The 26,876-nt window shown below is 39.7% G+C and overlaps 1 protein-coding gene across 14 annotated transcripts in view; it reads right to left on the minus strand.

Moving 5' to 3' along the window:
• Positions 1 to 26,876, minus strand: part of LOC128699192 (uncharacterized) — a 46,110-nt gene that overhangs the window by 11,790 nt on the left and 7,444 nt on the right. For 7 of the 14 annotated variants that reach the window (XM_070096694.1, XM_070096695.1, XM_070096688.1 and 4 more), the window contains exons 2-6: positions 19,679 to 19,787; positions 13,916 to 15,241; positions 8,474 to 8,680; positions 5,151 to 5,320; positions 4,167 to 4,296 (exon numbers count right to left, since the gene is read on the minus strand). In XM_070096694.1, the coding sequence (XP_069952795.1) occupies positions 4,167 to 4,296; positions 5,151 to 5,320; positions 8,474 to 8,680; positions 13,916 to 15,241; positions 19,679 to 19,696 (1,851 nt within the window). In that variant the 5' untranslated portion in view covers positions 19,697 to 19,787. Of the gene's footprint in view, positions 1 to 4,166; positions 4,297 to 5,150; positions 5,321 to 8,473; positions 8,681 to 13,915; positions 15,242 to 19,678; positions 19,788 to 20,195; positions 20,219 to 20,488; positions 20,633 to 26,876 lie in introns of those variants that run through there. The other 7 variants (XM_070096698.1, XM_070096699.1, XM_070096702.1 and 4 more) reach the window with 4 other exon arrangements.

Consider the following 26,876-nt stretch of genomic DNA (forward strand, 5'->3'; position numbering starts at 1 on the left):
CTCCTGTATATATTACTAAATGTAAAAGGAGAAACTTTCGTTTTTCCTTTTGGGCCACCCCGCCTCGGTGGGATACGGCCGGTGTGTTGAAAGAAAGAAAGATATATATATACACACACACACACACACACACACACACACACACACACACACACACACACACACACACACACACACACACACACACACACACACACACACACACATACATCTAGGTTTTTCTCCTTTTTCTAAATAGCTCTTGTTCTTCTTTATTTCTTCTATTGTCCATGGGGAAGTGGAAAAGAATCTTTCCTCCGTAAGCCATGCGTGTCGTATAAAACCTACATATATATTGGTAAATATATATTGGTGTATATATATATTGGTATATCTACTGTTATATAAAGGCTGCTGGGTAGACTTCAAGATGTACATGCTTATAGGGATGGCCCACAGATATATATCACTTTTTAGTTGTAGCCACAGTGAGAAAATGGACGAAGCAAGTAAGAGAGGTGAAGGTTTATAAACTAGAGGAGGAGGCAGTTGGGGTAAGATATGAACAACTATTGGAGGATAGATGGGCTAGAGAGAGTACAGGCAATGAGGTTGAAGATGTATGGGGTAGGTTTAAGAATGCAGTGTTAGTATTCAGCAGTGTATGGTTACAGGAAAGTGGGTGCAGGAGGGAAGAAGAGCTATTGGTGGATTGACGATGTAAAGAGTAGTAAGAGAAAAAGTTAGCATATGAGAGGTTTTTACAAAGTAGAAGTGATGCAAGGAGGGAGGCATATATGGAAAGAAAAAGAGGTTAAGAGTGGTGAAGCAATGTAAAAAGAGAGCAAATGAGAGTGGGCGAGACGTTATCAACAAATTTTGTAGAAAATAAGGTTTTGGAGCGAGATTAATAAGCTGAGGAAGCTCAGGGAACAAATGGATTTGATAGTTATAAATAGGAGAGAAGTTATTAAATGGAGAGTTAGAGGTATCAGGAAGATGGAAGGAATATTTTGAGGAACTGTTGAATGTTGATGAAGATAGGGAAGGTGTGATTTCGTGTATAGGGCAAGGAGGAATAACATCTTGTAGGAGTGAGAAAGAGCCAGTTCCCAGTGTGGGGGAAGTTCGTGAGGCAGTGGGTAGAATGAAAGAGGGTAAGGCAGCTGGGATTGATGGAATAAGACAGAAATATTAAAAGCAGGTGGGGATAAAGTTTTGGAGTGGTTGGGGCTTTTATTTAACCCTTTCACTGTCAAGACCCCTACTTATAAACTTGCTCTGTCTCGAAGAATTTAAAAAAAAAAAAACATGAAATGAGAGAGAATTTTTTCCTGATGGTAATGACATGAAAAGTATACAAAATTTGATGGAAAACTTACAGAATTACACTCTCGCGAAGTTAGAGGTCTCAACAATATATATGAATTGGCAAATTCCCCCCATTTTGAGTCCTATTTTTAGCCAATTCTATTGTTCCGGTCTACCAAACTCAGCTATTTTGCCAGATCTCCATTTGTTCTATCGATCGAGTACAAGAAAGTGCCCATTTACCGATTTCAACAACACAATGAAGTCGTCAGAAATTGGCAATTTGGCCAATTTCACATAAATTTCAAAAGATGCCAATTTCAAAATAGGGTCCAGAATAAACAATGCAGACATTCCTGGCACTAAACTAACATTTTCTCTGTTCATTAGTAACATTTCCAGGCCCCACTTATATTACTTTTGCTTTCCATTTTGAATTTTTATTCACACAAAAAATAGAAGATTTACTGTTATGTAGACTACTGCATTATTGTAATTATTGTATAAATGATGTCAACCCATTCATGACTGTGGACACGTATTGGATGGTGATGCCATTTGTTTACTCTTGAACATCTGCAAAAATCGAACATTTCTGCTACTTGAGCTCAATTTTAAGGTTCTTTTCATCATGAAACCAATCAAAATTATCTCTATTTCTGTAATATATCTTCCATTCTATCAAGTGAGACCAAGAAAGCAAGAATACAAACGTAAATACAAAGCTAAAATACACCTCAAAATCGGCATTTTAAACCAAAAACACAGTCGGAGTTTTTTTTTCCTCATTATGCACTGCATACTGTAGGATTTTTTATATTGTGCACACTGACCATGCAGACCCATTCTCTCACATGTAGGTCTACCAGCTTTCTCCCACAATTTGAAGCCGTAAGAATTTTGGCGTAACACTACGGCACCAACACGTAGTACTACGGTACCGAAAGTGAAAGTGTTAATAAATGTATGGGAGAGGGTAAGGTACCTAGGGATTGGCAGAGAGCATGCACAGATCCTTTGTAAAAAGGCAAAGGGGACAAAAGAGTGCAAAAATTATAGGAGAATAAGTGATTATGTGTGAGTGAGGTGAAAGTGTTGAATGATGATGAAAGTATTTTCTTTTAGGGGATTTTCTTTCTTTTTGGGTCACCCTGTCTCGGTGGGAGACGGCCGACTTGTTAAAAAAAAAAAAAAAGTCTGCAGAGTATACCTGGTAAAGTGTATGGTAGTTATTACTGAAATAATTAAGAGTAAGACAGAGAGTAGGCTATCAGATGAACAAGAAGGCTTTAGGAAGGGTAGGGGGTGTGTAGATCAAGTGTTTACAGCAAAACATGTAGGTGAACAGTATTCAGATAAGGGTAACGAGGTTTTTGTGGCATTTATAGATTTGGAAAAGGCGTATGACAGGGTGGATAGGGAAGCAATGTGGCAGATGTTGCATATGTATGGAATAGGAGGTAGGTTACTGAAAGCAATGAAGAGTTTTTACGAGGATAGCGAGGTTCAAGTTGAAGTACATAGGAGAAAGGGAGATTATTTCCCAGTAAAAGTAGGCCTTAGACAAGGATGTATTATGTCAACATGGTTGTTCAATATATGTATAGATGGGGATGCAAGAGAAGTGAATGCAAGGGTGTTGGCAGAATCGAACACAAAGTGGGAGTTGTCACAGTTGCTCTTTGCTGATGACTGTGCTTTTGGGAGATTCTGAAGAGAGATTGCAGAGATTGGTGTACGAGTTTGATAGGACATGTAAAAGAAAATTAAAAGTGAATACAGGAAAGAGTAAAGTGATGAAGATAAAAAATTATGTAACGAAAGATTGCATATCAGACTGGAGGGAAGAAAGAATGGAGGTGGTGAATGTATTCAGATATTTAGGAGTGGTCGTGTCAGCAGATGGGTCTATGAAAGAGTAGAATTATAGAATTGACACGGGGAAAAATGTGAGTGGTGTACTGAGGAGTCTGTGGGGACAAAGAACTTTGTCCATTGAAGCAAATAGGGAAATGTATGAGAGTATAGTTATACCAACGCTCTTATATGGGTGTGAAGGATGGGTGGTGAAAGTTGCAACAAGGAGAAGGCTGGAGGCAGTGGAGATGTCATGTCTGAGGGCAATGTGTGTTGTGAATATAATGCAGAGAATTCATAGTTTGGAAATTAGGAGGTGTGGGATTACAAAAACTATTATCCAGAGGGCTGAGGAGGTGTTGTTGAAGTGGTTTGGACATACAGAGAGGCTGAAACAAAATAGAATGACTTTTGACAGTGTATAAATCTGTAGTGGAGGAAAGGAGGGATAGGTTGGAGGGAAGGGGTAAAGGAGGTTTTGTGTGTGAGGGGCCTGGACTTCCAGCAAGCCTGTGAGAGCATGTTAGGAGCAAATGGAGACATGGTTTTTAGGACTTGGGGGTGCTGTTTAAGTGTGAGCAAGGTAACATTTATGGAGAGATTCAGGGAAACCGGCAGGCCGGACTAGAGTCCTGGAGATGGGAAGTACAGTGCCTGCACTCTGAAGGAGGGGTGTTAATGTTGCAGTTTTATAACTGTAGTATAAGCATGCCTCTGGCAAGACAGTGATGGAGTGAGTGATGAAAGTTTTTTTTTCAGGCCTTGTTGGGAAATGGCCAATGTGTTAATAAAAAAATAAATTAATTTCTATGCAAAATGACCACAATTTTAAGAAATGAAATGAAGATGGGAAACATTTTCAGTTAACACTGGTTATCACTTCAAAATGTTACATTTACATTCTGAAGTCAGTCTTCCTCAACAAGCCACTCATTAAAGCAAGTTTCATAATGGATTTCTTCAAAAAAATTCTTACTAAATATAATTCAACCCCATACATAAAGAATATAGTATTACACCTCTTTTAAAATTTCGATGCAATCCCTGTGAGCGTCACGGCAATGAATTACAATTGGCTTTTTATATTCCAAGGCTATCTGCAGTTGTTTACGAAATACAGCTTGCTGTAATTCACGACTCAGATATTTTCTGAAACAAATACACAATTACTGTTAAACACAAGCTTGAAATGAGTTGAAGCTACAAGGCAAAGTGAAGATATGCATGAATGGTACATGGCCAGGGTAACATACTAACATGAGTGGTACATGGCTACAAAAAATAGATGAAAGATTTTACTGAACAAGGATGAAAGGAATGGGAGTACAGAAAAAAATTGCGAAGAATGGAGAAGAGCAAATTGGCACTTACTACTCTACTACATTCATGGGGAGAGCACTAAACCAGTAGAGGTCATACAGCCTAAGAAAATGGGAAGTGTTATTGTTTAGCTATTACTGTACTTTTAAGGTATTGATCAGCAGCAGTTTCTGAGTCATTATTATTGCAATGTACCCACACACACAAGCCACTAATATTTTGTATATTTGTGGCTTGTATGTTGAGATACACTGCAGCATCAATGACTCTGATACTGCTGATAAATGCCTGAAAGTTCACTATCTATATAAGGATATGAAGAAAATATTCTGTCTAGACAAAATATATTTTCAGTGAAGGCTTATTTTGGCACAAATAATTATGAAACAGCAGATTTGCAAAACCAATGTTCAGTTTTTTTTTTTTCTTCCAGCTTTCACAAATACTGCAAAAGATTTTATAGTGGTCCTGAAAACATATTTTTTACATTGACCATAATATGAAAGTTAATCAACAAATTTTTAAAAGCTTTTACATTTCATATTTTTTGAACTGGGAGACAGCTCAGCAATGTAGATGAATGCGACGAACTCACAGATATCATGTTATCAATTTAACACACAAAACTTAAAATGAACTACTGCAAAAGTATTTGAATCCGCTTAGAAAAAGCCTAAACATACCTCTCTGAATAATCTAGACCAATTTCACCAAGAGCCACAGTTTTTTCATTCTGAAGTGCATGTCTAAGATATACTTCTTCCTCATCACTGAAACTCTCAGAAAAATGTGGATGGCAGCCAAAAGCTGCCCACACATTGGATGTTGATATGATGTCCTCCCACCAGTTTATCTGCAAGTAGTTTTAATAATACAATATTTTTAAAGATTTTAAGGAAAAAGGAATGAATGCCCTACATGTAATATTTGTACAACATTTTCACTTTCATTTCTTTAATCAATTATAAATAAACATTTTCTAAAATAATTGTATATTCTCACACTACTGTTTCAAATGTGTGTTTCTTCATTAAAGGAATATTATAAAGCAACTCTCCTGAAGGGACAGTGTAATCTATGGAGGAAGTGAATATCTAGTAGTAAACCTTAAGGCACATAATCATAGCATGTGTTTTCAATATTCTGTGATTTATATTTAGGTTTTCATTTCCAAGTAAGCATGCCAGTTTCATTAAGGTGCCTGGTGCAGGTCTTCTTAATGGAAATGTGCACCACTGGTGGTGCACATTTCCATTAAGAAGACCTGCATCAGGCAGGCAGGAGACCCATCACTACACACTAGGCAACTCCCTTGCTTTAGCAGTGCATGGGGGTGAGGGATGGTGAATAGATGTAAGCAAGCAGCCTCTAATGCAGGTCAGTATACATACAGGAGGGTCCTTTATGGCAATTCACTTTACATCAATTTGCTAATATAGACATTTCAAATCATAACCAAAAATTTGTTTATATGGCTCCCAATTTTGCTATTACAGCATCAACACTGCTCTGTTTACATCCTTTGTGAGCTCTGCATCTCTCAATTATATCTGGAAACTTTCCAAAATTTCAAGAGTTTCATAGTTTTTTTTTTTTTAACATGTCAGCCATCTCCCACTGAGGCAGGATGACCCAAAAAAATTCATTATTCAACACTTTCACCAACATTCACACAATCACTGTCTTTGCAGAGGAGCTCAGGTACAATACTTTAGATGTCACTCCAAACAGCCAATGTTCCAAACCCCTCCTTTAACCCTTAAACGGTCCAAACATATATATACGTTCTCTCACGTAGTGCCCCGAATATTGAGAATTTTTTTTTTTTATAGAAAAAAAAAAGAGCATGTGGTATTCAGGTGTCCCCAATTTTTTTCATATGGTGCACACTGAGTGCGCCCACAAATTCTCTCATGTCTAGGCAACTCAGGCCTATCGCACCAATGTTGAATGAATAAAAAATGAAACATATGTTTGGGGCACTACGCGAGACAACGTATATATACGTTTGGACCATTTAAGGGTTAAAGTGCAGACATTGTACTTCCCACCTCCAGGACTCAAGTCCGGCTAACCGGCTTCCCTAAATCCTTTAACAAAATATTACCCTGCTCACACTCCAACAGCTCATCACATTACAAAAAAAACGTTCGTCTCCATTCACTCCTAACACACTCGCACATTCCTGCTGCATGTGTGAGTGTGTTAGTATAGGGGGTCGTCCTTTGCCAGGACCACCCCATTATCTGATAATTGTACTTATGTTTACCTGTACCTAAATAAACCTCTAAACTGTGCTGGCATGCAGGTACCCATTAAAAATCACTAAAGAGTGTCTCACCAGTGTTGAAGACAAAAATAATAAAAATAATAATAATCACTCTGGGGTGCTTTAAGTGTCACATACAGTAGTCCCCCCATATCTGAGGGAGCTACTGAACCTACACTTCTCCACTTGGCCAAATCCCAGATAAGTATGGCTGCCTAGCCAAAGTTAAGTGGTCACTCTCATACCCCAGGACACCAGGCCAGTGATAGGTTATTTCATCATACTTATCAGGGATCTGGCTTAGTGGAAAAGGTACTACATACTTTTGATGAAGTGTGTGTAGGTTCAAATCATGCTGTGGACAGAGATAATGTTTCTACAAGTATACAAGGTATATAGGCGTAGCTGACATCAACGATATAGTACTACAGTGGACCCCCGGTTCACGAAGCCATCGGTATCCGATAAATCTGGTATCCGAAGCATTATATCGCAAAAAATTTGCCTTGGTTCCAGTTACAAAACCCGGTATGCGATACGATTCGTACGAGACGTGTCCAGTGTTTACAAGCCAGCCAGTGTGCGCGCATCTAATGATACATTTGGTACTTTCTATATTATCCATATTATCACTGTTTTTGGTGCTTGTTTCTGCAAAATAAGTCACCATGGGCCCCAAGAAAGCTTCTAGTGCCAGCCCATCGAGACCAAGGGTGCTAATGACTATTGAAATTAAGGAAATATGTGTAAAGTGGCTTGAAGTGTGAACCTTTTTTGATGAAAATCACCCTGACACAGCTACTGCAAGCTGTGTTGGCAACCTGTACACTGACAATGTTGTGAACCACTTTAGGAAAGTCATAAAGGAACGAGAGGTACAGGCCTCTATGGACAGATATGTTGTGCGACAGAAGTCCAGTGACTCAAGCTGGTCCTAGTGGCATTAAAAGAAGGGAAGTAACCCCGGAAAAGGACTTGCTACCTCAAGTCCTAATGGAAGGCGATTCCCATTCTAAACATTAAAAACTTCGACACTTTCCCCTCCTCCCATCCCATCAATCATCACCAGATCTTCATTAAAGGTTAGTGTCAATTATTCTATTGTGATTATTCTAGTGTTATTATTGTTATTGTAATTATTATATTGCATTAAACTTAATATATCATGTGGTAAAAGTTTTTTTTAATACTTCTGGGCGTCTTGCACGGATTAATTTGATTTCCATTACGTATTTCTTATGGGGAATATTTATTTGCTTTCCGATAATTTTGGTTTACGATGAGCTCTCGGGAACGGATTAATATCGTGAACCACGGGTCCACTGTACATAGAAAGCCCCTCGTTATTCAGAGCATTTTGGGCAAATTAGGTCAATTTTGTCCCAGAATGTGATCCCCACCACTCTACTAACACCCAAATACCTATTTTACTGCTAGATGAACATGGACAGCAGGTATCCTAAGGAAACGCGTCCTAATGTTTCCAGCCATACCCAAGATTGACCCTCGGACCTCAGTGTGAGAGCTGAGTGCGCTAGGGATTGAGCCTCCACAGATGCCTCAATGTACCACCCACCTTTTCCCCTTCATCAATTCTATGATTTACTTCATCTCTCACAGAGCCATCTACTCCCAGATATCTAAACATATTTATTTCTTATAAACTACCTCCCTCCAATCTGATATCTAATCTCTCATTGCTTATATTTTTTTCATATGAAATTTATTAATACTTACCTTCTTAAATGTCCAAGGCTTACAAAAAATAGCAACGCAGCCTTCGTAAGAGACAGGAAATGGATCTTTATTTTCTCGATCTGACTGAAATTCTGCATAAGAGCCACTGAAATTCAAGCGCTGAAATAAGAAGTCGAGATGACAGTGTGTGTCTATAAAGCCTGGTTTAAACTTCTTCATCTGTAGTTCTTTTTCATCACACTCAGACTGAAAAGACAAATACTCGCCTTAAGTCTTTTGACAGAACACAACCCCCACCCCAGCTGCACTAGAAAATATACTTCTACATTAGAGACGAAATACAATCCTACATCCCCTGAACCTGAACAATTTCTGCTTTATAAGGTACATCTGAACCACAAAATTATAATGCTTCCAGGATAAGTCAGAAACAGCAGTCATGCTGAGCTATTCACAGAAGATTCAAAATCACCATAAGCAAAGCTAGTAATCAGCATGTTTTTATAAGAGAATGGTAAAATTTAATTTATTACAACTGAATTTAGCTAATGAACAAATACACATTATAAAGAAATGGAATTTGAGCAGGCATAAATTAAGGACAGTACAGTATGAGAAATTCACTGGGAGCTGAAAAAGAGCCATAATAAAAATACAAAAATTAAAACAGTTTTTATCAAATGAATAATAATCTACTATGAAGAAATTAATGCTTTGAAACACATGGAATTATTTTTATTAGTCATGGGGGAATGGGAGCCATTCAGGTTCAATCCAAAGGAGAAAGCAGGTCCAATTACTGGATCAAGATCCCCTTAAGAGCAACATTTGATGGGAAAAAATGGTAAGCTGCGTCATCTACAAATAGACGAATCAATTGGGAAAACAAGCTAAAAATTTCAAGGAAGAAATGCAATGAAAGGCTATTGAAAAGCAACGAAAGACTATTGAAAAAAGGTTTGTACAGGCTGACCATAACTAATCTGGCATCTTCGGGACCTGTAGGGTGCCAGATTAGTGATTTTGCTGGATTACAGAGTGGCTGGGTTTGAATACACTTAACCCAGTGGTGATATTTAAGCATTGATGATTTCATCCACTTTACACCCTATTTTTGGCCCATTACATTCTAATTGTTCCAGTCTACAAAACTCATAGCTATATTTCACTAGTATTCCTTCTATTCTTTCGACAGCACAAGAAACTGCCCATTTACCTATTTCAATTACCCAATAAAGTGGTCAGAAATCAGTAATTTGGCCAATTTCACACAAATTTCAAGAGATGCAAATTTCAAAATAGGGTCCAGAATAAACAATGCAGACTTTCTTGGCACTAAAATAACATTTGCTTCCCATTTTGAATTTTTATTCACAGAAAATTCAAGATTTACTCTTATGAAGACTACTGCATTACTGTAATTATTGTATAAATAATGTCAACCCATTCATGACTGCATATTAGACCGGCCAGTTGGACACGTACTGGATGGTGACATCATTTATTTACTTTGGAACATCAGTAAAAATCGAACATTTCCACTACTTTGAGCTCAATTTTAAGGTACTTTCTGTTGTGAAACCAATCAAAATTATATCTGTTTCTGTATTATATCTTCCATTCTATCAAATGAGACAAAAAAAAAAAAAAAACGAGAATACAACCATACAAACCACATGAAAATAAAGTGGACCCTCGCCTAACGAACGAATCGCATAACGTTAAATCCGGCTAGCGATACACTTTAACGCAAAAATTTTGCCTCAGCTAGCGCTAAAAAACTCGCCCAACATAATTCGTTCCGTTCGAGATGCATCCACTTGCGGCCTGAGCGCGCCTCACTTGTCCCTTTGGTGCCAGTGTTTACAAGCCAGCCACCGCGGTCGCATCCAAACATACAATCGGAACATTTCACATCACAGCGTTTTTAGTGATTGCACCTGCAAAATAAGTCATCATGGGCCCCAAGAAAGCTTCTAGTGCAACCCTACAGCAAAAAGGGTGAGAATTACTATGAATATGAAGAAAGAGATCATTGCTAAGTATGAAAGTGGAGTGCGTGTCTCAAGAGCTGGCCAGGTTGTACACAAAACCCCAATCAACCATCGCTACTATTGTGGCCAAGAAAATGGCAATCAAGGAAGCCGTTCTTGCCAAAGGTGCAACTTTGTTTTCGAAACAGAGATCGCAAGTGATAGAAGATGTTGAGAGACTGTTATTGGTGTGAATAAACGAAAAACAGATAGCAGGAGACAGCATCTCTCAAGCGATCATATGTGAAAAGGTTAGAAAGTTGCATGACGATTTAATTAGAAAAATGCCTGCAACTAGTGGTGATGAGAGTGAATTTAAGGCCAGCAAAGGTTGGTTTGAGAGATTTAAGAATCGTAGTGGGATACATAGTGTGATAAGGCATGGTGAGGATGCCAGTTCGGACCAAAAATCAGCTGAAAAATATGTGAAGGAATTCAAGGAGTACATAGACAGTGAAGAATTGAAACCTGAACAAGTGTTTGTGACAAAACAGGCCTGTTTTGGAAGAAAATGCAAAGCAGGACCTACATTACTCAGGAGGAAAAGGCACTCCCAGGACATAAGCCTATGAAAGACACGCTTACTCTGTTGATGTGTGCTAATGCTAGTGGTGATTGCAAAGTGAAGCCTTTATTGGTGTATCGCTCAAACTCCCAGTGTGTTCAGGGAAAACAATGTCCTCAAGGCTAATTTGTGCGTGATGTGGAGGGCAAACAGTAAGGCATGGGTCACTAGAGACCTTTTCTATGACTGGTCACACCATGCATTTGCCCCCACTGTGAAAAATTACCTCCTGGAAAATAAATTGGAACTTAAGTGCCTCCTGGTATTAGACAATGCTCCTGGTCATCCTTCAGATGTGGCAGAGCGACTTTCTGGGGACATGAGCTTCATTAAGGTGAAGTTTTTGCCTCCTAATACCACTCCTCTTCTGCAGCCCATGGACCAGTAGGTCATTGCAAACTTCAAAAAACTCTACACAAAAGCTATGTTTGAAAGGTGCTTTGTAGTGACCACAGAAACTCGACTGACTAAGGGAGTTTTGGAGAGATCACTTTAGCATCCTCAATTGTGTAAACATGATAGGTAAGGCTTGGGAGGAAGTGACTAAGAGGACCTTGAACTCTGCTTGGAAGAAACTGTGGCCAGAATGTGTAGACAAAAGGGATTTTGAAGGATTTGAGGCTAACCCTGAGAAGTCTATGCCAGTTGTGGAATCAATTGTGGCATTGGGGAAGTCCTTGGGGTTGGAGGTTAGTGGGGAGGATGTGGAAGAGTTGGCAGAGGAGGACAATGATGAACTAACCACTGATGAGCTGCAAGATCATCTTCAACAGCAAGAGGCCAGACCTGAGGAAACTGCTCCGGAGGAGGGGATAGAGAAATTGAGGAAGTTGCCTATTTCAAAGATTAAGGAAATGTGTGCAATGTGGCTTAAAGTGCAAACCTTTTTTGATGAAAATCACCCTCGCACAGCTATTGCAAGCCATGCTGGTGACTATTACACTGACAATGTTGTGAAACACTAGGAATGTTATAAAGGAATGGGAGGTACAGGCCTCTATGGACAGATATGTTGTGCAACAGAGGTCCAGTGACTCAAGCTGGTCCTAGCAGCATTAAAAGAAGGGAAGTAACCCCAGAAAAGGACTTGACATCTCAAGTCCTAATGGAAGGGGATTCCCCTTCTAAACATTAACACCATCCACACTCTCCCCTCCTCCCATCCCATCAATCATCACCAGATCTTCAATAAAGGTAAGTGTCATGTAATTGTACATGTCTTCTTCAGTTTGTGTGTATTAAAATTAATATTTCATGTGGTAAAAATATTATTTTTTCATACTTTGGGGTGTCAGGAACGGATTAATTTGATTTCCATTATTTCTTATGGGGAAAATTAATTCGGCTAACGATAATTTCGCCTAATGTTGAGCTCTCAGGAACGGATTAATATCGTTAGGCGAGGGTCCACTGTACACCACAAATTTGCTGTTTTACATCAAAAACACAGCTGCCTTTTTTTCTTATGTACTATGTGCTGCAAGTTTTTTTTTTTTTTTTTTATATAATGCACACTTACCACAGACCTATTCTCTCACATATAGGCCCAAACTTACCGGGCATAGCGTATCTGAGCGAGCCGAGCTCATAGCAACCGATAGTGGCTTCAAAGCCACCTTATCCTTTATGGGCAATGTACGGTGTATGTGCTTTACACAATGAGAAGCATTTCTTTTGTTGGAACCACGGCTTGGGCTAAAAGTGAGCAGGCTATAACAATAAATGGATTGGAAAGACTTGTGCAGCAAGTAATGCCACCAAACAGTATCAGCAGGTTGGTGTGGCAACCCTGGGAATTTGAAATTAGTGCCGGATTACTGATGGAACCGGATTAATGATTGCCGGATTAGTGATGGCCAACCTGTGCTATGGGCTAGTAACCCCTTCTCCTGTACACATTTACTAAGACAAAAGACTCAAGTCCTGGACTAGACTCAAGTCCTGGACATGGGAAGTACAGTTTCTACACTCTGAAGGAGGGGTGTTAAAGTTGCAGTTTTATAACTGTAGTGTAAAGCATCCCTCTGGCAAGACAGTGATGGAATGAATGATGAAATTTTTTCTTTTTCGGGCCACCCTGCCTTGGTGGGAATTGGCCGATGTGTTAATACATAAATAATCCAGATAAGATATAATAAATTATCAGGCATTAATAAGACATGAGACATGATCAGCAATAGAACAGGTCTTATGAAACCAGTATAGGTGTTGGATCTTTTATAACAGATTCAAAGACCTACTGGTATAAATAATGTTAGCATAGAAAAATGTCATTTAGGATTGGATCAGTTACCAATCTTATAATCACAGTGAATCAGTTAATTTTTCCAGAAAGATTTAGAGAATAACAGAACAGATATGTAAATACTTCATAAAAAGAGCTCAGCAGTAGCACTCCTATGGCACACCATTAGAATTGCATACTTTCTCAGTAGGTACCTGCTTGTTAAGTTTTACAGCAATTATAAATGAGTATCAAATCTTAAGCCCTTAACAGTAGGTATTAGTTTTCAGCTACAATTAATGCTAACTTAGGAAATTCTTCCTATAAGATCAATGATGATCACAAATTCAATACTTTAAATCCATATACTTGACTGATCACATCCCTTAAGTCTTTTGCCGGTCACCATCTGGAAAAGACCTGGGTCAGGACATGTACCAGCAAATCATTCAAGTTACTGTAGTCTTAATAAACATGACCTCTGATATTCTCTAGACCTTTAGTATGAATGGAAGTTAAAAAAAAAAAAAATATGGTAGTACAGTAAAGTTAAAATGTATTTGTATTAGTCCCAACACTGAAGCTACTTCTATTCTCTTCATAAAAAAATGAATGAAATTAGAATAAAGAACTAGTTTAATATTTTTCCTTTCACTTACCTTGACGGCATAATTGTACCCTTGGCCGTGTGCACTTAGGGCTTGTGGCACTGCACTTGAACTACTTGGAGCATGAAAGAGCCACCAGTTTGTGCTTATTTCATTAGCAGTATATGCTGGTAGACTCTCAACATCTTGGCCATGGAAGGATTCATTACCCAAATAAGAATAACTGATATGACAGTGAGCACCTGAGGATTTGGGTTCTACTATGGATTTTGCCTGTACACTCCCACTTTCTAAATAACCACTAGAAGCATCTTCACTTATACACGTGACCTGTGACTCTTGAGGTGTACTAAATTGATAACTGGTTTCTTCTAGGCATCTCTCACTATTTTCTTTACCAGTGAATGTAGAATTCAAAGAAATTTCTTCAGGTGGTGTTACCTTTGGTGGACTGTCATATTTGGAGGCCAAACTTTTAAAACTTTTGCTTATCTTAAGCACCTTAGTTAAATACTTCCCTTTCTTTTTCCTGCTCGCAACCAGTATCTCTGATGGAGATGTACATTTTGCCATTTCATTCATATCTGAAGATTTCTCCAGCGATGCATACTGGCAAATATTTTTTAGTTCACATTTATGAAAAGAATTTTCCTTTGCTTGATAATTTCTACACATCACAGGTATTGACCTGGCATCAGAAGAATCTTTCTTCGTGTAGTGCTGATGATTATTCCACACCTCACTTGTACCTGGATGACCACCTCTTATACTATACTCAACTGTACCTTTTTTCTGCATATCACTGTTCTGGGTATTAATTTTGCCAATGACATCTATCATTAAGTTAGAAGAAGAGTTATTCTCTTTATCATCAATATCTTTCAATGTCTGATTTTCAGTATCAAACTCATTGGGAGTTGGCTGAAGTCTCAAGGATGTAACATTTTCAATATTTACCTTAGTATCCACATCACATTTACCATCCTTGGAATCAGACATTTTTGAAGATCCACCATTTTTAATGACCGGAAAAACTTTTAAAGTTTCACAAGGAATGTTACAAAAGGCAGGATATGAAAAATTATCCTGAAAGTGTAGCCTGGTGTGTTGTACTGAATTAAAAGCAGATAAATAATTAAAAGGAATATTACTGCTAGAGCCGCCCATAGAAGGTTGATTTAGCATCCCTTCTGCATCACAGTTGGTTTTATATCCTTCATGCTTTTTTTCTTTAGTTAAGTAAAGCTTGGAGGTAAAATTTTTTTTCCTCCTGAAATTACTCTCAAAAGATACTTGCAAATCATCTTCACTTTCATCTTGGGAATAGAGATGAACATTGAGACCTTCCTCCATGTCAGTGGCATCCTTCTCATCTATCTGAAAAGTAAACACACTACAGTAGTACTGTATTTATAATTCTTGTTAGGTAAGAAATTAATATGCAAACTATGTCATTCTCTTTCACCTTAAGTACCAAACAAGAAACACTTTCACAACTAGAAAATATCATTTTAAAATAATAATTAATATCTTTATTTCTACAAGCACATGTACAAGTTATACAGGCCTAGCTGACATCAATGACATTACTATATAGAAAGCCACTTGTTATGCATGAGCACTTCAGGCAAATCAGGTCAGTTTTGTCCCAGGATGCAACCCACGCCAGTCGAATAACACCCAGGTACCCATTTTATACTGATGGGTGAACAGGGACTGCAGGTGCCTTATGGTAATGTGTTCCTAATGTTTTCCAGTCATCCCTAAGATTCAAACTTTGGACCACAGTGTGAGAGCTGAATGCATTAGCAATCGAGCTAGTTATACACGTGTACAAATGCACTGTACTTCAAACCTATAGTGCCCTCTAAATTTCTAACATTTCCACATGCTAGTCCTTTACATCATCTACTGTCTTCTGAATATAATTCTTCAGCTTTCAAATTATGTCTGTGTATTATATTGCTAAAGCCATCAAATGGCAAAATGTCTATTAAATAAAGATACCAAGATGTTGCACGTGTGTAATTCATCATGTCAGTATTGTATACCACTGATACTGTATACAAAAGCCAGTAATTTGGCCAATTTTACACAAAATTCAACAAATTCCCATTTAAAAACAATCCAAACTAAATGCTGAAGGCATTCCAGCCACTACAGTAAAGCAACCATTCCTCTGCTCATTAATCACATCCCCAGGCCTCTCCTACATAACTGCTCTGCATTTTGAATCCTCCATCGCACACAAAGCACTGAAGTTCTTCCCAATTTCTCAGTTAATAAAATATAATTAACCCTTTGACTGTCGAAAGGCCCAATCCTGAAGTGTCTCCTGGTGTCGCAAAATATTCGAAAAAAAAAAAATTATTTTTTCTTATGAAAATGTTAAGATTATTTTTCCGATTGTTTTAGTCCCAAAAAAAAAATTTTCCCCATCAGTACTTACCGAGATATAGAGTCCTGAAGTTTGCTGAAATTGATCTGCGAGCAGCAACAGCGGCGACTGCCACTCACCCGGTAAACTTTGATTTACTTGTATTCGATGGTTTCTTGTTTTTTTCACTATTTTATTTTTTCACATAACTTTTGTGGCCTGCGAGACCAAATTATTGTGCAATGTTCAAATATACACTCGTTGAATGTAACACAATTACAGCAAAAACTCTATCATTATAATATTGCTAAAACTTATTTACACAAACAATGTAAACAAATGTTTATTACGATTGTTTTATAATATATATACATATGTACAATCACTGGACACTTTTCTAGAAGTGCTGCAGCTTGTGGAATTCTTTGAAACATGGGTATAAGCACAATGGTGTCTTACACTCCTCACACATAAAACGAGTGTCTCTGCGTTTTTGTGGGTGTTTTGTGGTATGTACACAGACAAAACACCTCTGAGCATTTTTCTTGGCAGTAGTAGCAGGCAGTGGTATGGGGTAGTGATCACCAGGCCTCAGATGAGAGGACACGTGTTGATAATTTTATGGGCGCTGGTCTATTGCAGGTGTTGTTTCTTGGTACTTGAATACTATTTGTCTGATGACTGACAAACAAAATTCACCATATTTGGGTTTCTTCTTGGTCTTCAACTTATACATATTATAAGCATTCAGCATGGAAATGTCAAGAAGATGGAAAAACAGTTTTATGTACCACTTATAACTCTTGCAAACACAGTCAGCAAACCCAATCTGCATGTCACATTTGTCCACTAAGTGCATATTGAGGTTGTAATCCATCACAGCTGCAGGTTTTACAATGGGTTCATTGGTCTCTCTATTCTGCTTGCCAGTGTCTACCATTTCATGTCGGTGAACTGATGTCAGCAGTGTGACATCACGTTTGTCATGCCACCGAAATGCCATGATGTCATTGGCAGCAAACACCTGCACTTCACCTCTATGACTGCCAGCATCGAACCTAGGCATATGTTTACGATTTCCACGCACTGTGCCACACACATCTGTCATGTTCACTCACAAGAAATCACTGAGTATAGGGCTCGTGTGCCAGTTGTCAGTATATAAAATATGCCCCTTACCAAGATATGGCTCCATCATTGTTCTAACCACATCACCAGAGATACCCAGTAACTTTCTGGTATCTTCCATTCTTTTACTGCCAGTGTACACAATTATATCCAAAACCAGACCAGTTTTGCAATCACACAGAACAAATAACTTTATACCAAAGCATTTCCTCTTGCTTGGTATATACTGCTTGAATGAGAGTCTTCCTTTGAACAAAATCAAAGACTCGTCAATAACAAGCTTCCTGAAGGGATAAAAATACATACAGCACTTTTGTTTCAGGTACATAAACACATGTCTGATCTTATATAACCTGTTGCTTCTGTCAGGCCTGGTTTTGTCTGAAAAGTGTAACATATGTAACAGTAACAAATCTATTTACTGGTATAATGTCACTGAAAGCAGGGGTTGAAATCAGGCGGTCTGTCGCCCAGTATGTGTTGACACTATGCTTATACACATGTGGCATAAGCATTATTGTGGCAAAGAACAGATACATCTCTGCCACAGTTGTGTCCTTCCACTGGTGTAGGCGTGATCTTGGTGACAGAATAGTGTTTGCCATGGTGTACTCATAGTATGTATTGCTCTCCCTGACAATAATGTCCATCAGAGGTTCATCGATGAACAACTGAAAGCATTCCAGTTCAGTGGGATTGTTCCCAAGTGTACGTGATGGCCGTATTCCACTTTGTCCTCCATCAAAGTCATGGGGATTGGGAACAAACTCGTCATCTTGCTGCCAATCCCAGATGCGGTCAGCTGGTGCATTCTGGATATTGTAATGTGGTTGTGGTTGTGCAGGTTGTGGTTGTGCAGGTTGTGGTTGTGGGAGTGTGGGGTCGGGTGAGGCTGGTTGTAGTTGTGCAGAGTCAGCAGCGCGGGTAGTAGCGTGGCCTGCTGCTGGTGTCACATGACTCATGCCACCATCACTATCACCACCACCGCCTGCTGCCTCACTTGCATCATTGATACCCATCGTAACAATATCGTCATCTTCAATATCAGGACGTGGTGTAGGGCCACGGGATGTGCTCAGAGATGTACTCCTTCCTCTTGGAAGAGCATATGGCACACTACCAGACCGCATGCGACGTTGTATATACTGCCGCTTCACTAGGGAATATTCACCCTCACTGTCACAACTAGAACTGCTTTCAATAACCTTGAAATCACTATCACTTGCACTGCTCACATCTGAGTCTTGTACACGGGCAAATAGTTTCCTCTTTCGTCCTGGTACAGGTGAACATGAACGAGCCGGCCCAGCACCAGAGGTGGAAGGTTGTGGGTCATCTGGGTTTTCATCACTAATTATGTTATCCTGGGTAATTTTTTCGGTCACACCCGCTTCAAAACCAGGGAATTCACTTTCACTGACACCATCATCACTGTTTGAGCTATCACTTGGGAACAAAAGACCTCCAATCCGCCGAGGAGTGAGGAACTTCTTACCGCGAGGCATGGTGAAAATGGACTACCAAGATGGCGTTCCCACAATGCACCGCTGAGTCCCAGATTTTTTTCACAGGGTGCACACCGACCACTGAGACCCATTCTCTCTCGTGTAGGCCTACCAGCCCTCTCCCGCTTGATTTGAAGCCGCTAGAATTTATGCGTATAGATACGTCAAACACGGTATCTCCCATGACATATATATACGACCGCTACAGTCAAAGGGTTAAGAATACTTGGTCATGATTTGGAGAACCCAATAATTGAAGTAGATTTAGTAAAAAACCTTAAAACAGATCAGGGTTTGGGGGAAGGCTCCTATCCTTCAGGAAAATTATCCAAAATCAAATACTTTTACCACTTTGAGGCCTATTATTTCAGGCCACTTTCAGTCTCAAATTGATAAAAAAAAAAAGTGCTAAGAAACAGCAGATAAAACCAAGGAAAATTGCTTTAAAAAACATCTGAAAGTCATTATTTTAACCCAAACACACTGTCAGAGGTTAACCATTATCTTCTTGTACTGCATGTGGTACACCCACCGCACAGACCCATTCACTCGTCTAGGCAAAAATTTACCACTTGCAGCATACATGAGAGCACTATGATTAACACGTAGATCTACGTAGATATCACTGACCTCAATAACAAAGATCTATGCGAGAAAAAGGGTTAATCATATGATTACCCACACAACTGCAAGCAGTGGAGTTAGGAATTTCAGCTCACTTAAAAAAAAAAAAAAAATAATTAACCAAGTCCAGATTTCACAATTTTCTACTTCAACATACATCTCAGAGTTATTCATACTTACCTTCAAGTCCCATTCCATTATCCTATACTGTAGGCGACACTAGTTTGACCAGGTGGCAGGAGGCATTCTAAATTCATGGTAAATCCACATTAGACTGGCCGATAAAAACCTACAGAAACCATGAAAATGTATAGAAAACTTAAAGATTAAACATAGCAAATCAGATACAAAAATAAATGGTGCTATCCATTTCCTGGTGACCTAATCTTGTCAAGTCTATATATAGCATGTAGATCCTGTACTAAAGATTATAGGGCAAAATACCTACATTCAACACTGAAATTCTTTTAAAAATAATACGAGAGAATTGTACCCTTGGAACTTAAGTACAGGTACATTATAACCATGTTAATGCTCTTTTAACACTTATCTGTGATTATGTCTTACAAAGCATCATCACATAATTTATGCTTAAGTATGGTTATGTAGACTATTGTGGTTAAACAAAATTTAATTTCAAGGCTGTCTAAAATACTCTGCATAACTAGGGGCTTTTTATAAAATAGTTTATACGTACATGTCAGTTTTTTCAACATCAGTTGTACACTTTACTCCAATCTGTAAAGTTATTTGTTAGTTGATCCCTTGATAATCACCAGTCTACTGTACTGGAAAACGTACCTTAAAATCATAAATGGTAGTGGCCACTCATAAGCATTAGAGATACAACTATGTAAGTGCAAGAGAGATTGGTACACAGTGGCACAGCCAGTATTCAATCTGAGAGGGGCATGAAAATCATGTGCTGAAAAACGCAAAGAAATAATTTTTAGTAGTACAGTGGACCCTCTTATCGGCTGCTCTGCTTACCTGCCAACTCGGTTATTGGCCAGCTTTTCGGCTTCCGGTTATAGGCCGTTATTTCGCTTATCAGCCATATTGTACCCGTCCACCCAGCAGCCACAGTCACTCGTACATCTCGTGAGTCAGTCTGGCTGTCTCTGGGTGTGTAAGGAAGCTTCTGCTCATTCATCCAAACATTTCTCAGGCAGGAGTGTAGCAGGAAAACGGAGTGTGGAAGGGAAGCTGGGAGTGTAGCAGGCATGTAGTGTGTGTAGCAGGGACAGAGGCGTCGCTAGAGCTGGTGTCACCCGGGGCGGAATCTCTGGTGTCACCCAGGGCAGCATCTTTGGTGTCACCCCCATGAAATTCAAGGGTGGGGGGGATGGGGGGTAAACTCCAGTTATGTCTTTAGAGGCTCTATGGTGTCACCCCCTAAATGGTGTCACCCGGGGCGGCCCGCCCCCCTTACGACGCCTCTGAGCAGGGAAACAGGGAGTGTGGAAGGGAGGCAGGGAGTGCAGCAGGCAGGGAGGGAAGTAACCCCAGAGAGGGCTTTGATACCTGAAGTCCTTATGGAGGGGGATTTCCCTTCCAAACAATAATCAGCTCTCCCTCTCTCCTCCCTGTCTTCCATAAGCCAACTAGAGTCTTCAGTAAAGGTATGTAATAGTGATTTAAATGTTTATTTTATTTAGTTCTCATTGTTTTGTGTATGTAAAACTATAATTAATCTTTAAAAAATATATTTTTTGTTAATATTTCTGGGTGTCTGAAACAGATTAATTGTATTTACATTAATTCTTATGGGAAATATTATTTCGGTTTTCGGCCATTTCAGTTTTAGGCCAAACTTCTGGAACGGATTAGTGCCGATAACTAATACGTTTTTCAGCACGTGAAATTTCTTAAAATATTATGCCTTTGTGCTTGCTGCTCAATCCTCCTTTCCCCTATATGTACATGGCTGCACCACTGCTGATACAGTAGAGCTTATGATCACACATCCCCCATAAAAAAAAAAAAAAAAAATTAATAGTGTATTTCACATTTTTTGTCTGTCTCCACAAAGCAAATTCCTCTAAACATCCCATTAAAACTCACATTTGGACCAAGGAAATACCAGCACAATATAATCTATCAATTCTTCTGATGAAAAATTTATTATCTCAGGCAACCCAAGCTATTAAAATAAATGAAATGATATACTGTAACAATTCCTAACTACATACATACAATCCAAAACCTACTGGAGTATTGTTGTATTAATATTATTATTGTTACTAAAGCTCTAGGAGCTGTACAGACCTCACTATTAATCCTCTATTTTGTGACTCCAATAATCCCTCCATATCAAAGGTCACTTCAATAACAATCCTAAAGTCAGAGGTCACTTATTATCCCCACAATCTCCTAGGTCATAGGTCACATTAAAACAATAATTCTCAGAGTCATACAAAGAATGCAGTAGATATACATGAATTGGTTTATTCCTTCAAGAAAAAGGAGGAGTAGATGTAAAATAGAAAGACAGGCGCCCCCTTTACAGGCGACGGAAAAGAACAACAGAGTGGCTAAAAGAGGCCAATATATCTGAAATGCGTAGGGAGTCACTAGTCAGAGAAATAACAAACATCAAACTTAAGCTAATGGAATAATATAGGAGTCAGGAATTGCGGGAAGAACTAAAAGCCATAAATGAAATCGAAAGAAACTCAAAGTATTTCTTTTCTTATGCCAAATCAAAGTCAAGAACAACATCCAGTATTGGGCCCCTACTTAAACAAGATGGGTCCTATACAGATGACAGCAAGGAAATGAGTGAGCTACTCAAGTCCCAATATGACTCGGTTTGTAGCAAGCCGCTGACCAGACAGAGTCGAAGATAAAAATGAATTTTTGAGAGCCACAGAATTTAGTTAACACAAGCCTATCTGATGTTATCCTGACGCCAAATGACTTTGAACAGGCGATAAATGACATGCCCATGCACTCTGCCCCAGGGCCAGACTCGTGGAACTCCGTGTTCATCAAGAACTGCAAGAAGCCCCTATCACGAGCTTTTACCATCCTATTGAGAGGGAGCATGGACAGTGGGGTCATCCCACAGTTACTAAAAACAACAGATATAGCCCCACTCCACAAAGGGGACAGTAAAGCAATAGCAAAGAACTACAGACTGATAGCACTAACATCCCATATCATAAAAATCTTTGATAGGGTCCTAAGAAGCAAGATCCCCACCCATCTAGATACCATCAGTTACATAACCCAGGGCAGCATGGGTTTAGAACAGGTCGCTCCTGTCTGTCCCAACTACTGGATCACTACGACAAGGTCCTAAATGCACTAGAAGACAAAAATGAAAGCAGATGTAATATATACAGACTTTGCAAAAGCCTCCGACAAGTGTGACCATAGCGTAATAGCGCACAAAATGTGTGCTAAAGGAGTAACAGGAAAAGTGGGTAGATGGATCTATAATTTCCTCACAAACAGAACACAGAGTAGTAGTCAACAGAGTAAAGTCTGAGGCAGCTACGGTGAAAAGCTCTGTTCCACAAGGCACAGTACTCGCTCCCATCTCGTTTCTCATCCTCATATCTGACAGACAAGGATGTCAGCCACAGCACCGTGTCTTCCTTTGCAGATGACACCTGAATCTGCATGACAGTGTCTTCCATTGCAGACACTGCAAGGCTCCAGGCGGACATCAACCAAATCTTTCAGTGGGCTGCAGAAAACAATATGAAGTTCAACGATGAGAAATTTCAATTAATCTGATACGGTAAACATGAGGAAATTAAAACATCACCAGAGTACAAAACAAATTCCTTCCACAAAATAGAGCGAAAAACCAATGTCAAAGACCTGGGAGTGATCATGTCGGAGGATCTCGCCTTCAAGGACCATAATAAGCCTTACCCCCATAGTGGGAAAATTTATGGAATCAATAATTGCCGAAGCAATTCTTAACCATCTTGACAGGCACAGATTGATTAAAGATTCTCAACACAGTTTTACAAAGGGGCGTTCCTGTCTTACGAATTTACTAACTTTTTTCACTAAGGTGTTCGAGGAGGTAGATCATGGTAATGAATATGATATTGTGTATATGGACTTCAGTAAGGCTTTCGATAGAGTTCCACACCAGAGGCTATTGAGGAAACTTAGGGCACACGGAATAGGAGGAGAAATTTTTTCCTGAGTAGAGGCATGGCTGACAAATAGACAGCAGAGAGTTTGCATAAATGGGGAGAAATCAGAATGGAGGCACGTCACAAGCGGTGTTCCTCAGGGGTCAGTGTTGGGCCCGTTGTTGTTCACAATTTACATAAACGACATTGATGAGGGAATAAATAGCGACATAAGCAAATTTGCTGATGACACCAAAATAGGCCATCCAATTCATTCTAATGAGGACATTAGAGCACTCCAGGATGATTTGAATAGACTGACGCAATGGTCGGAGAAGTGGCAGATGCAGTTTAATATTGACAAATGCAAAGTTCTAAATGTTGGACAGTTAAATAACCATGCCACATATAAACTAAATAATGTAGATCTTAATACTACCGATTGCGAAAAGGATTTAGGAGTTCTGGTTAGCAGTAACCTAAAACCAAGACAACAGTGCATTAGTGCTCGCAATAAAGCTAACAGAATTCTTGGCTTCATATCTAGAAGTATAAATAATAGAAGTCCTCAGGTTGTTCTTCAACTCTATATATCCTTGGTTAGGCCTCATTTAGACTATGCTGCTCAGTTCTGGTCACCGTATTACAGAATGGATATAAATGCTCTGGAAAATGTACAAAGGAGGATGACAAAGATGATCCCATGCATCTGAAATCTTCCCTATGAGGATAGACTGAAGGCCCTGAATCTGCACTCTCTCGAAAGGCATAGAATTAGGGGGGATATGATTGAGGTGTATAAATGGAAAACAGGAATAAATAAAGGGGATGTAAATAGTGTGCTGAAAATTTCCAGCCAAGACAGGACTCGCAGCAAAAGTTTAAAGTTGGAAAAATTCAGATTCAGGAAGGATATAGGAAAGTACTGGTTTGGTAATAGAGTTGTGGATGAGTGGAACAAGCTCCCGAGTACAGTTATTGAGGTTAAAACTTTGTGTAGTTTTAAAAATAGGTTAGATAAATACACGAAAGGGTGGGTGTGAGTTGGACCTGACTAGCTTGTCCTGCTGGGTCTGGTACAGTGCTCATCCTTGAGTGGGGATGACCAGACTGGGTGGGTCATTGGGATAATCTGGGGGGTGGGTCATTGGGATAATCTGGGGGGTGGGTCATTGGTCTAATCCAGGGGGGGGGGGACATGGACCTGCTCCGCATGGGTCAGTAGGCCTGTTGCAGTGTTCCTTCTTTCTTATGTTCTTAGCATTGTATCAATCGCATCTGCTAGAAAAGTAACAGAATGGATAATGAGAACCTTCAAAACTAGGGATGCTAAGCCCATGATGACACTCTTCAGGTCGCTTGTTCTATCTAGGCTGGAATATTGCTGCACACTAACAGCGCCTTTCAAGGAAGGTGAAATTGCTGACCTAGAAAATGTAGAGAGAACCTTCACGGCGCACATAACGGAGATAAAGCACCTTAATTACTGGGAGTGCTTGAAGTTCCTGAACCTGTACTCCCTGGAACGCAGGCAGGAAAGATACATCATTATATACACCTGGAAAATCCTAGAGGGACTAGTACCAAACTTGCACACGAAAATCACTCACAATGAAAGCAAAAGACTCGGCAGATGATGCAACATCCTCCCAATGAAAAGCAGGGGTGTCACTAGCACATTAAGAGACAATACAATAAGTGTCAGGGGCCCGAGACTGTTCAACTGCCTCCCAGCACACATAAGGGGGATTACCAATAGACCCCTGGCTGTCTTCAAGAATGCACAGGACAAGCACCTAAAGTCGATACCTGACCAGCTGGGCTGTTGCTCATACGTTGGATTGCGTGCGGCCAGCAGTAAAAGCCTGGTTGATCAGGCTCTGATCCACCAGGCGGCCTGGTCACAGACCGGGCCACGGGGGCGTTGACCCCCGGAACTCTCTCCGGGTAAACTCCAGGTAAAGTTGGCACAAAAGAAGCAAGTTTATTTTGGTACAGGTACACACAAGTACAATTATCATACATATTAACTTGTGTAAATTACCTAGGATAAGCCTTGGCAATTGTATTTATGTGCAACTGTACCTAAATAAAAACTTACTTAACCCCTCCTAAAAAAAAGATCAAAGTGATTTATTTCCATTAGAGTCCTTGTAATATCTTCTTATTTAAAGCCCAGTTGTAAGAAAACTAATGGAAATAAGTCACTGATGGGCTTTTTTGGGAGTTATCCTAGGTAATTTACACTATGTACAATAATTATACTTGTGTAGCTGTACCTAAATAAAGTTACTTAAGCCACAGCAATCACCCACATAGTCAAGACACCACTCATAGAAGTTACTTACAATCACTTACACCACTCATACCTGGAGTTTACCTGGAGAGAGTTCCGGGGGTCAACGCCCCCGTGGCCCGGTCTGTGACCAGGCCTCCTGGTGGATCAGAGCCTGATCAACCAGGCTGTTACTGCTGGCTGCACGCAAACCAACGTACGAGCCACAGCCCGGCAGGTCAGGTACCGACTTTAGGTGCTTGTCCAGTGCCAGCTTGAAGACTGCCAGGGGTCTGTTGGTAATCCCCCTTATGTATGCTGGGAGGCAGCTGAACAGTCTCGGGGGCCCCTGACACTTATTGTATGGTCTCTTAACGTGCTAGTCACACCCCTGCTTTTCATTGGGGGAATGTTGCATCGTCTGCCAAGTCTTTTGCTTTCGTTGCGAGTGATTTTCGTGTGCAAGTTCGGTACTAGTCCCTCTAGGATTTTCCAGGTGTATATAATCATGTATCTCTCCCGCCTGTGTTCCAGGGAATACAGGTTCAGGAACTTCAAGCGCTCCCAGTAATTGAGGTGTTTTATCTCCGTTATGCGCGCCGTGAAGGTTCTCTCTACATTTTCTAGGTCAGCAATTTCACCTGCCTTGAAAGGTGCTCTTAGTGTGCAACAATATTCCAGCCTAGATAGAACAAGTGACCTGAAGAGTGTCATCTTGGGCTTGGCATCCCTAGTTTTGAAGGTTCTCATTATCCATCCTGTCAATTTTCTAGCAGATGCGATTGATACAATGCTATGGTCCTTGAAGGCGAGATCCTCCTACATGATCACTCCCAGGTCTTTGACATTGGCGTTTCGCTCTATTTTGTGGAAGGAATTTGTTTTGTACTCTGATGAAGATTTAATTTCCTAGTGTTTACCATATCTGAGTAATTGAAATTTCTCATCGTTGAACTTCATATTGTTTTCTGCAGCCCACTGAAAGATCTGGTTGATATCCGCCTGG

The sequence above is a fragment of the Cherax quadricarinatus genome, chromosome 54 (genome assembly GCF_038502225.1).
Source record: "Cherax quadricarinatus isolate ZL_2023a chromosome 54, ASM3850222v1, whole genome shotgun sequence".
Taxonomy (NCBI): domain Eukaryota; kingdom Metazoa; phylum Arthropoda; class Malacostraca; order Decapoda; family Parastacidae; genus Cherax; species Cherax quadricarinatus.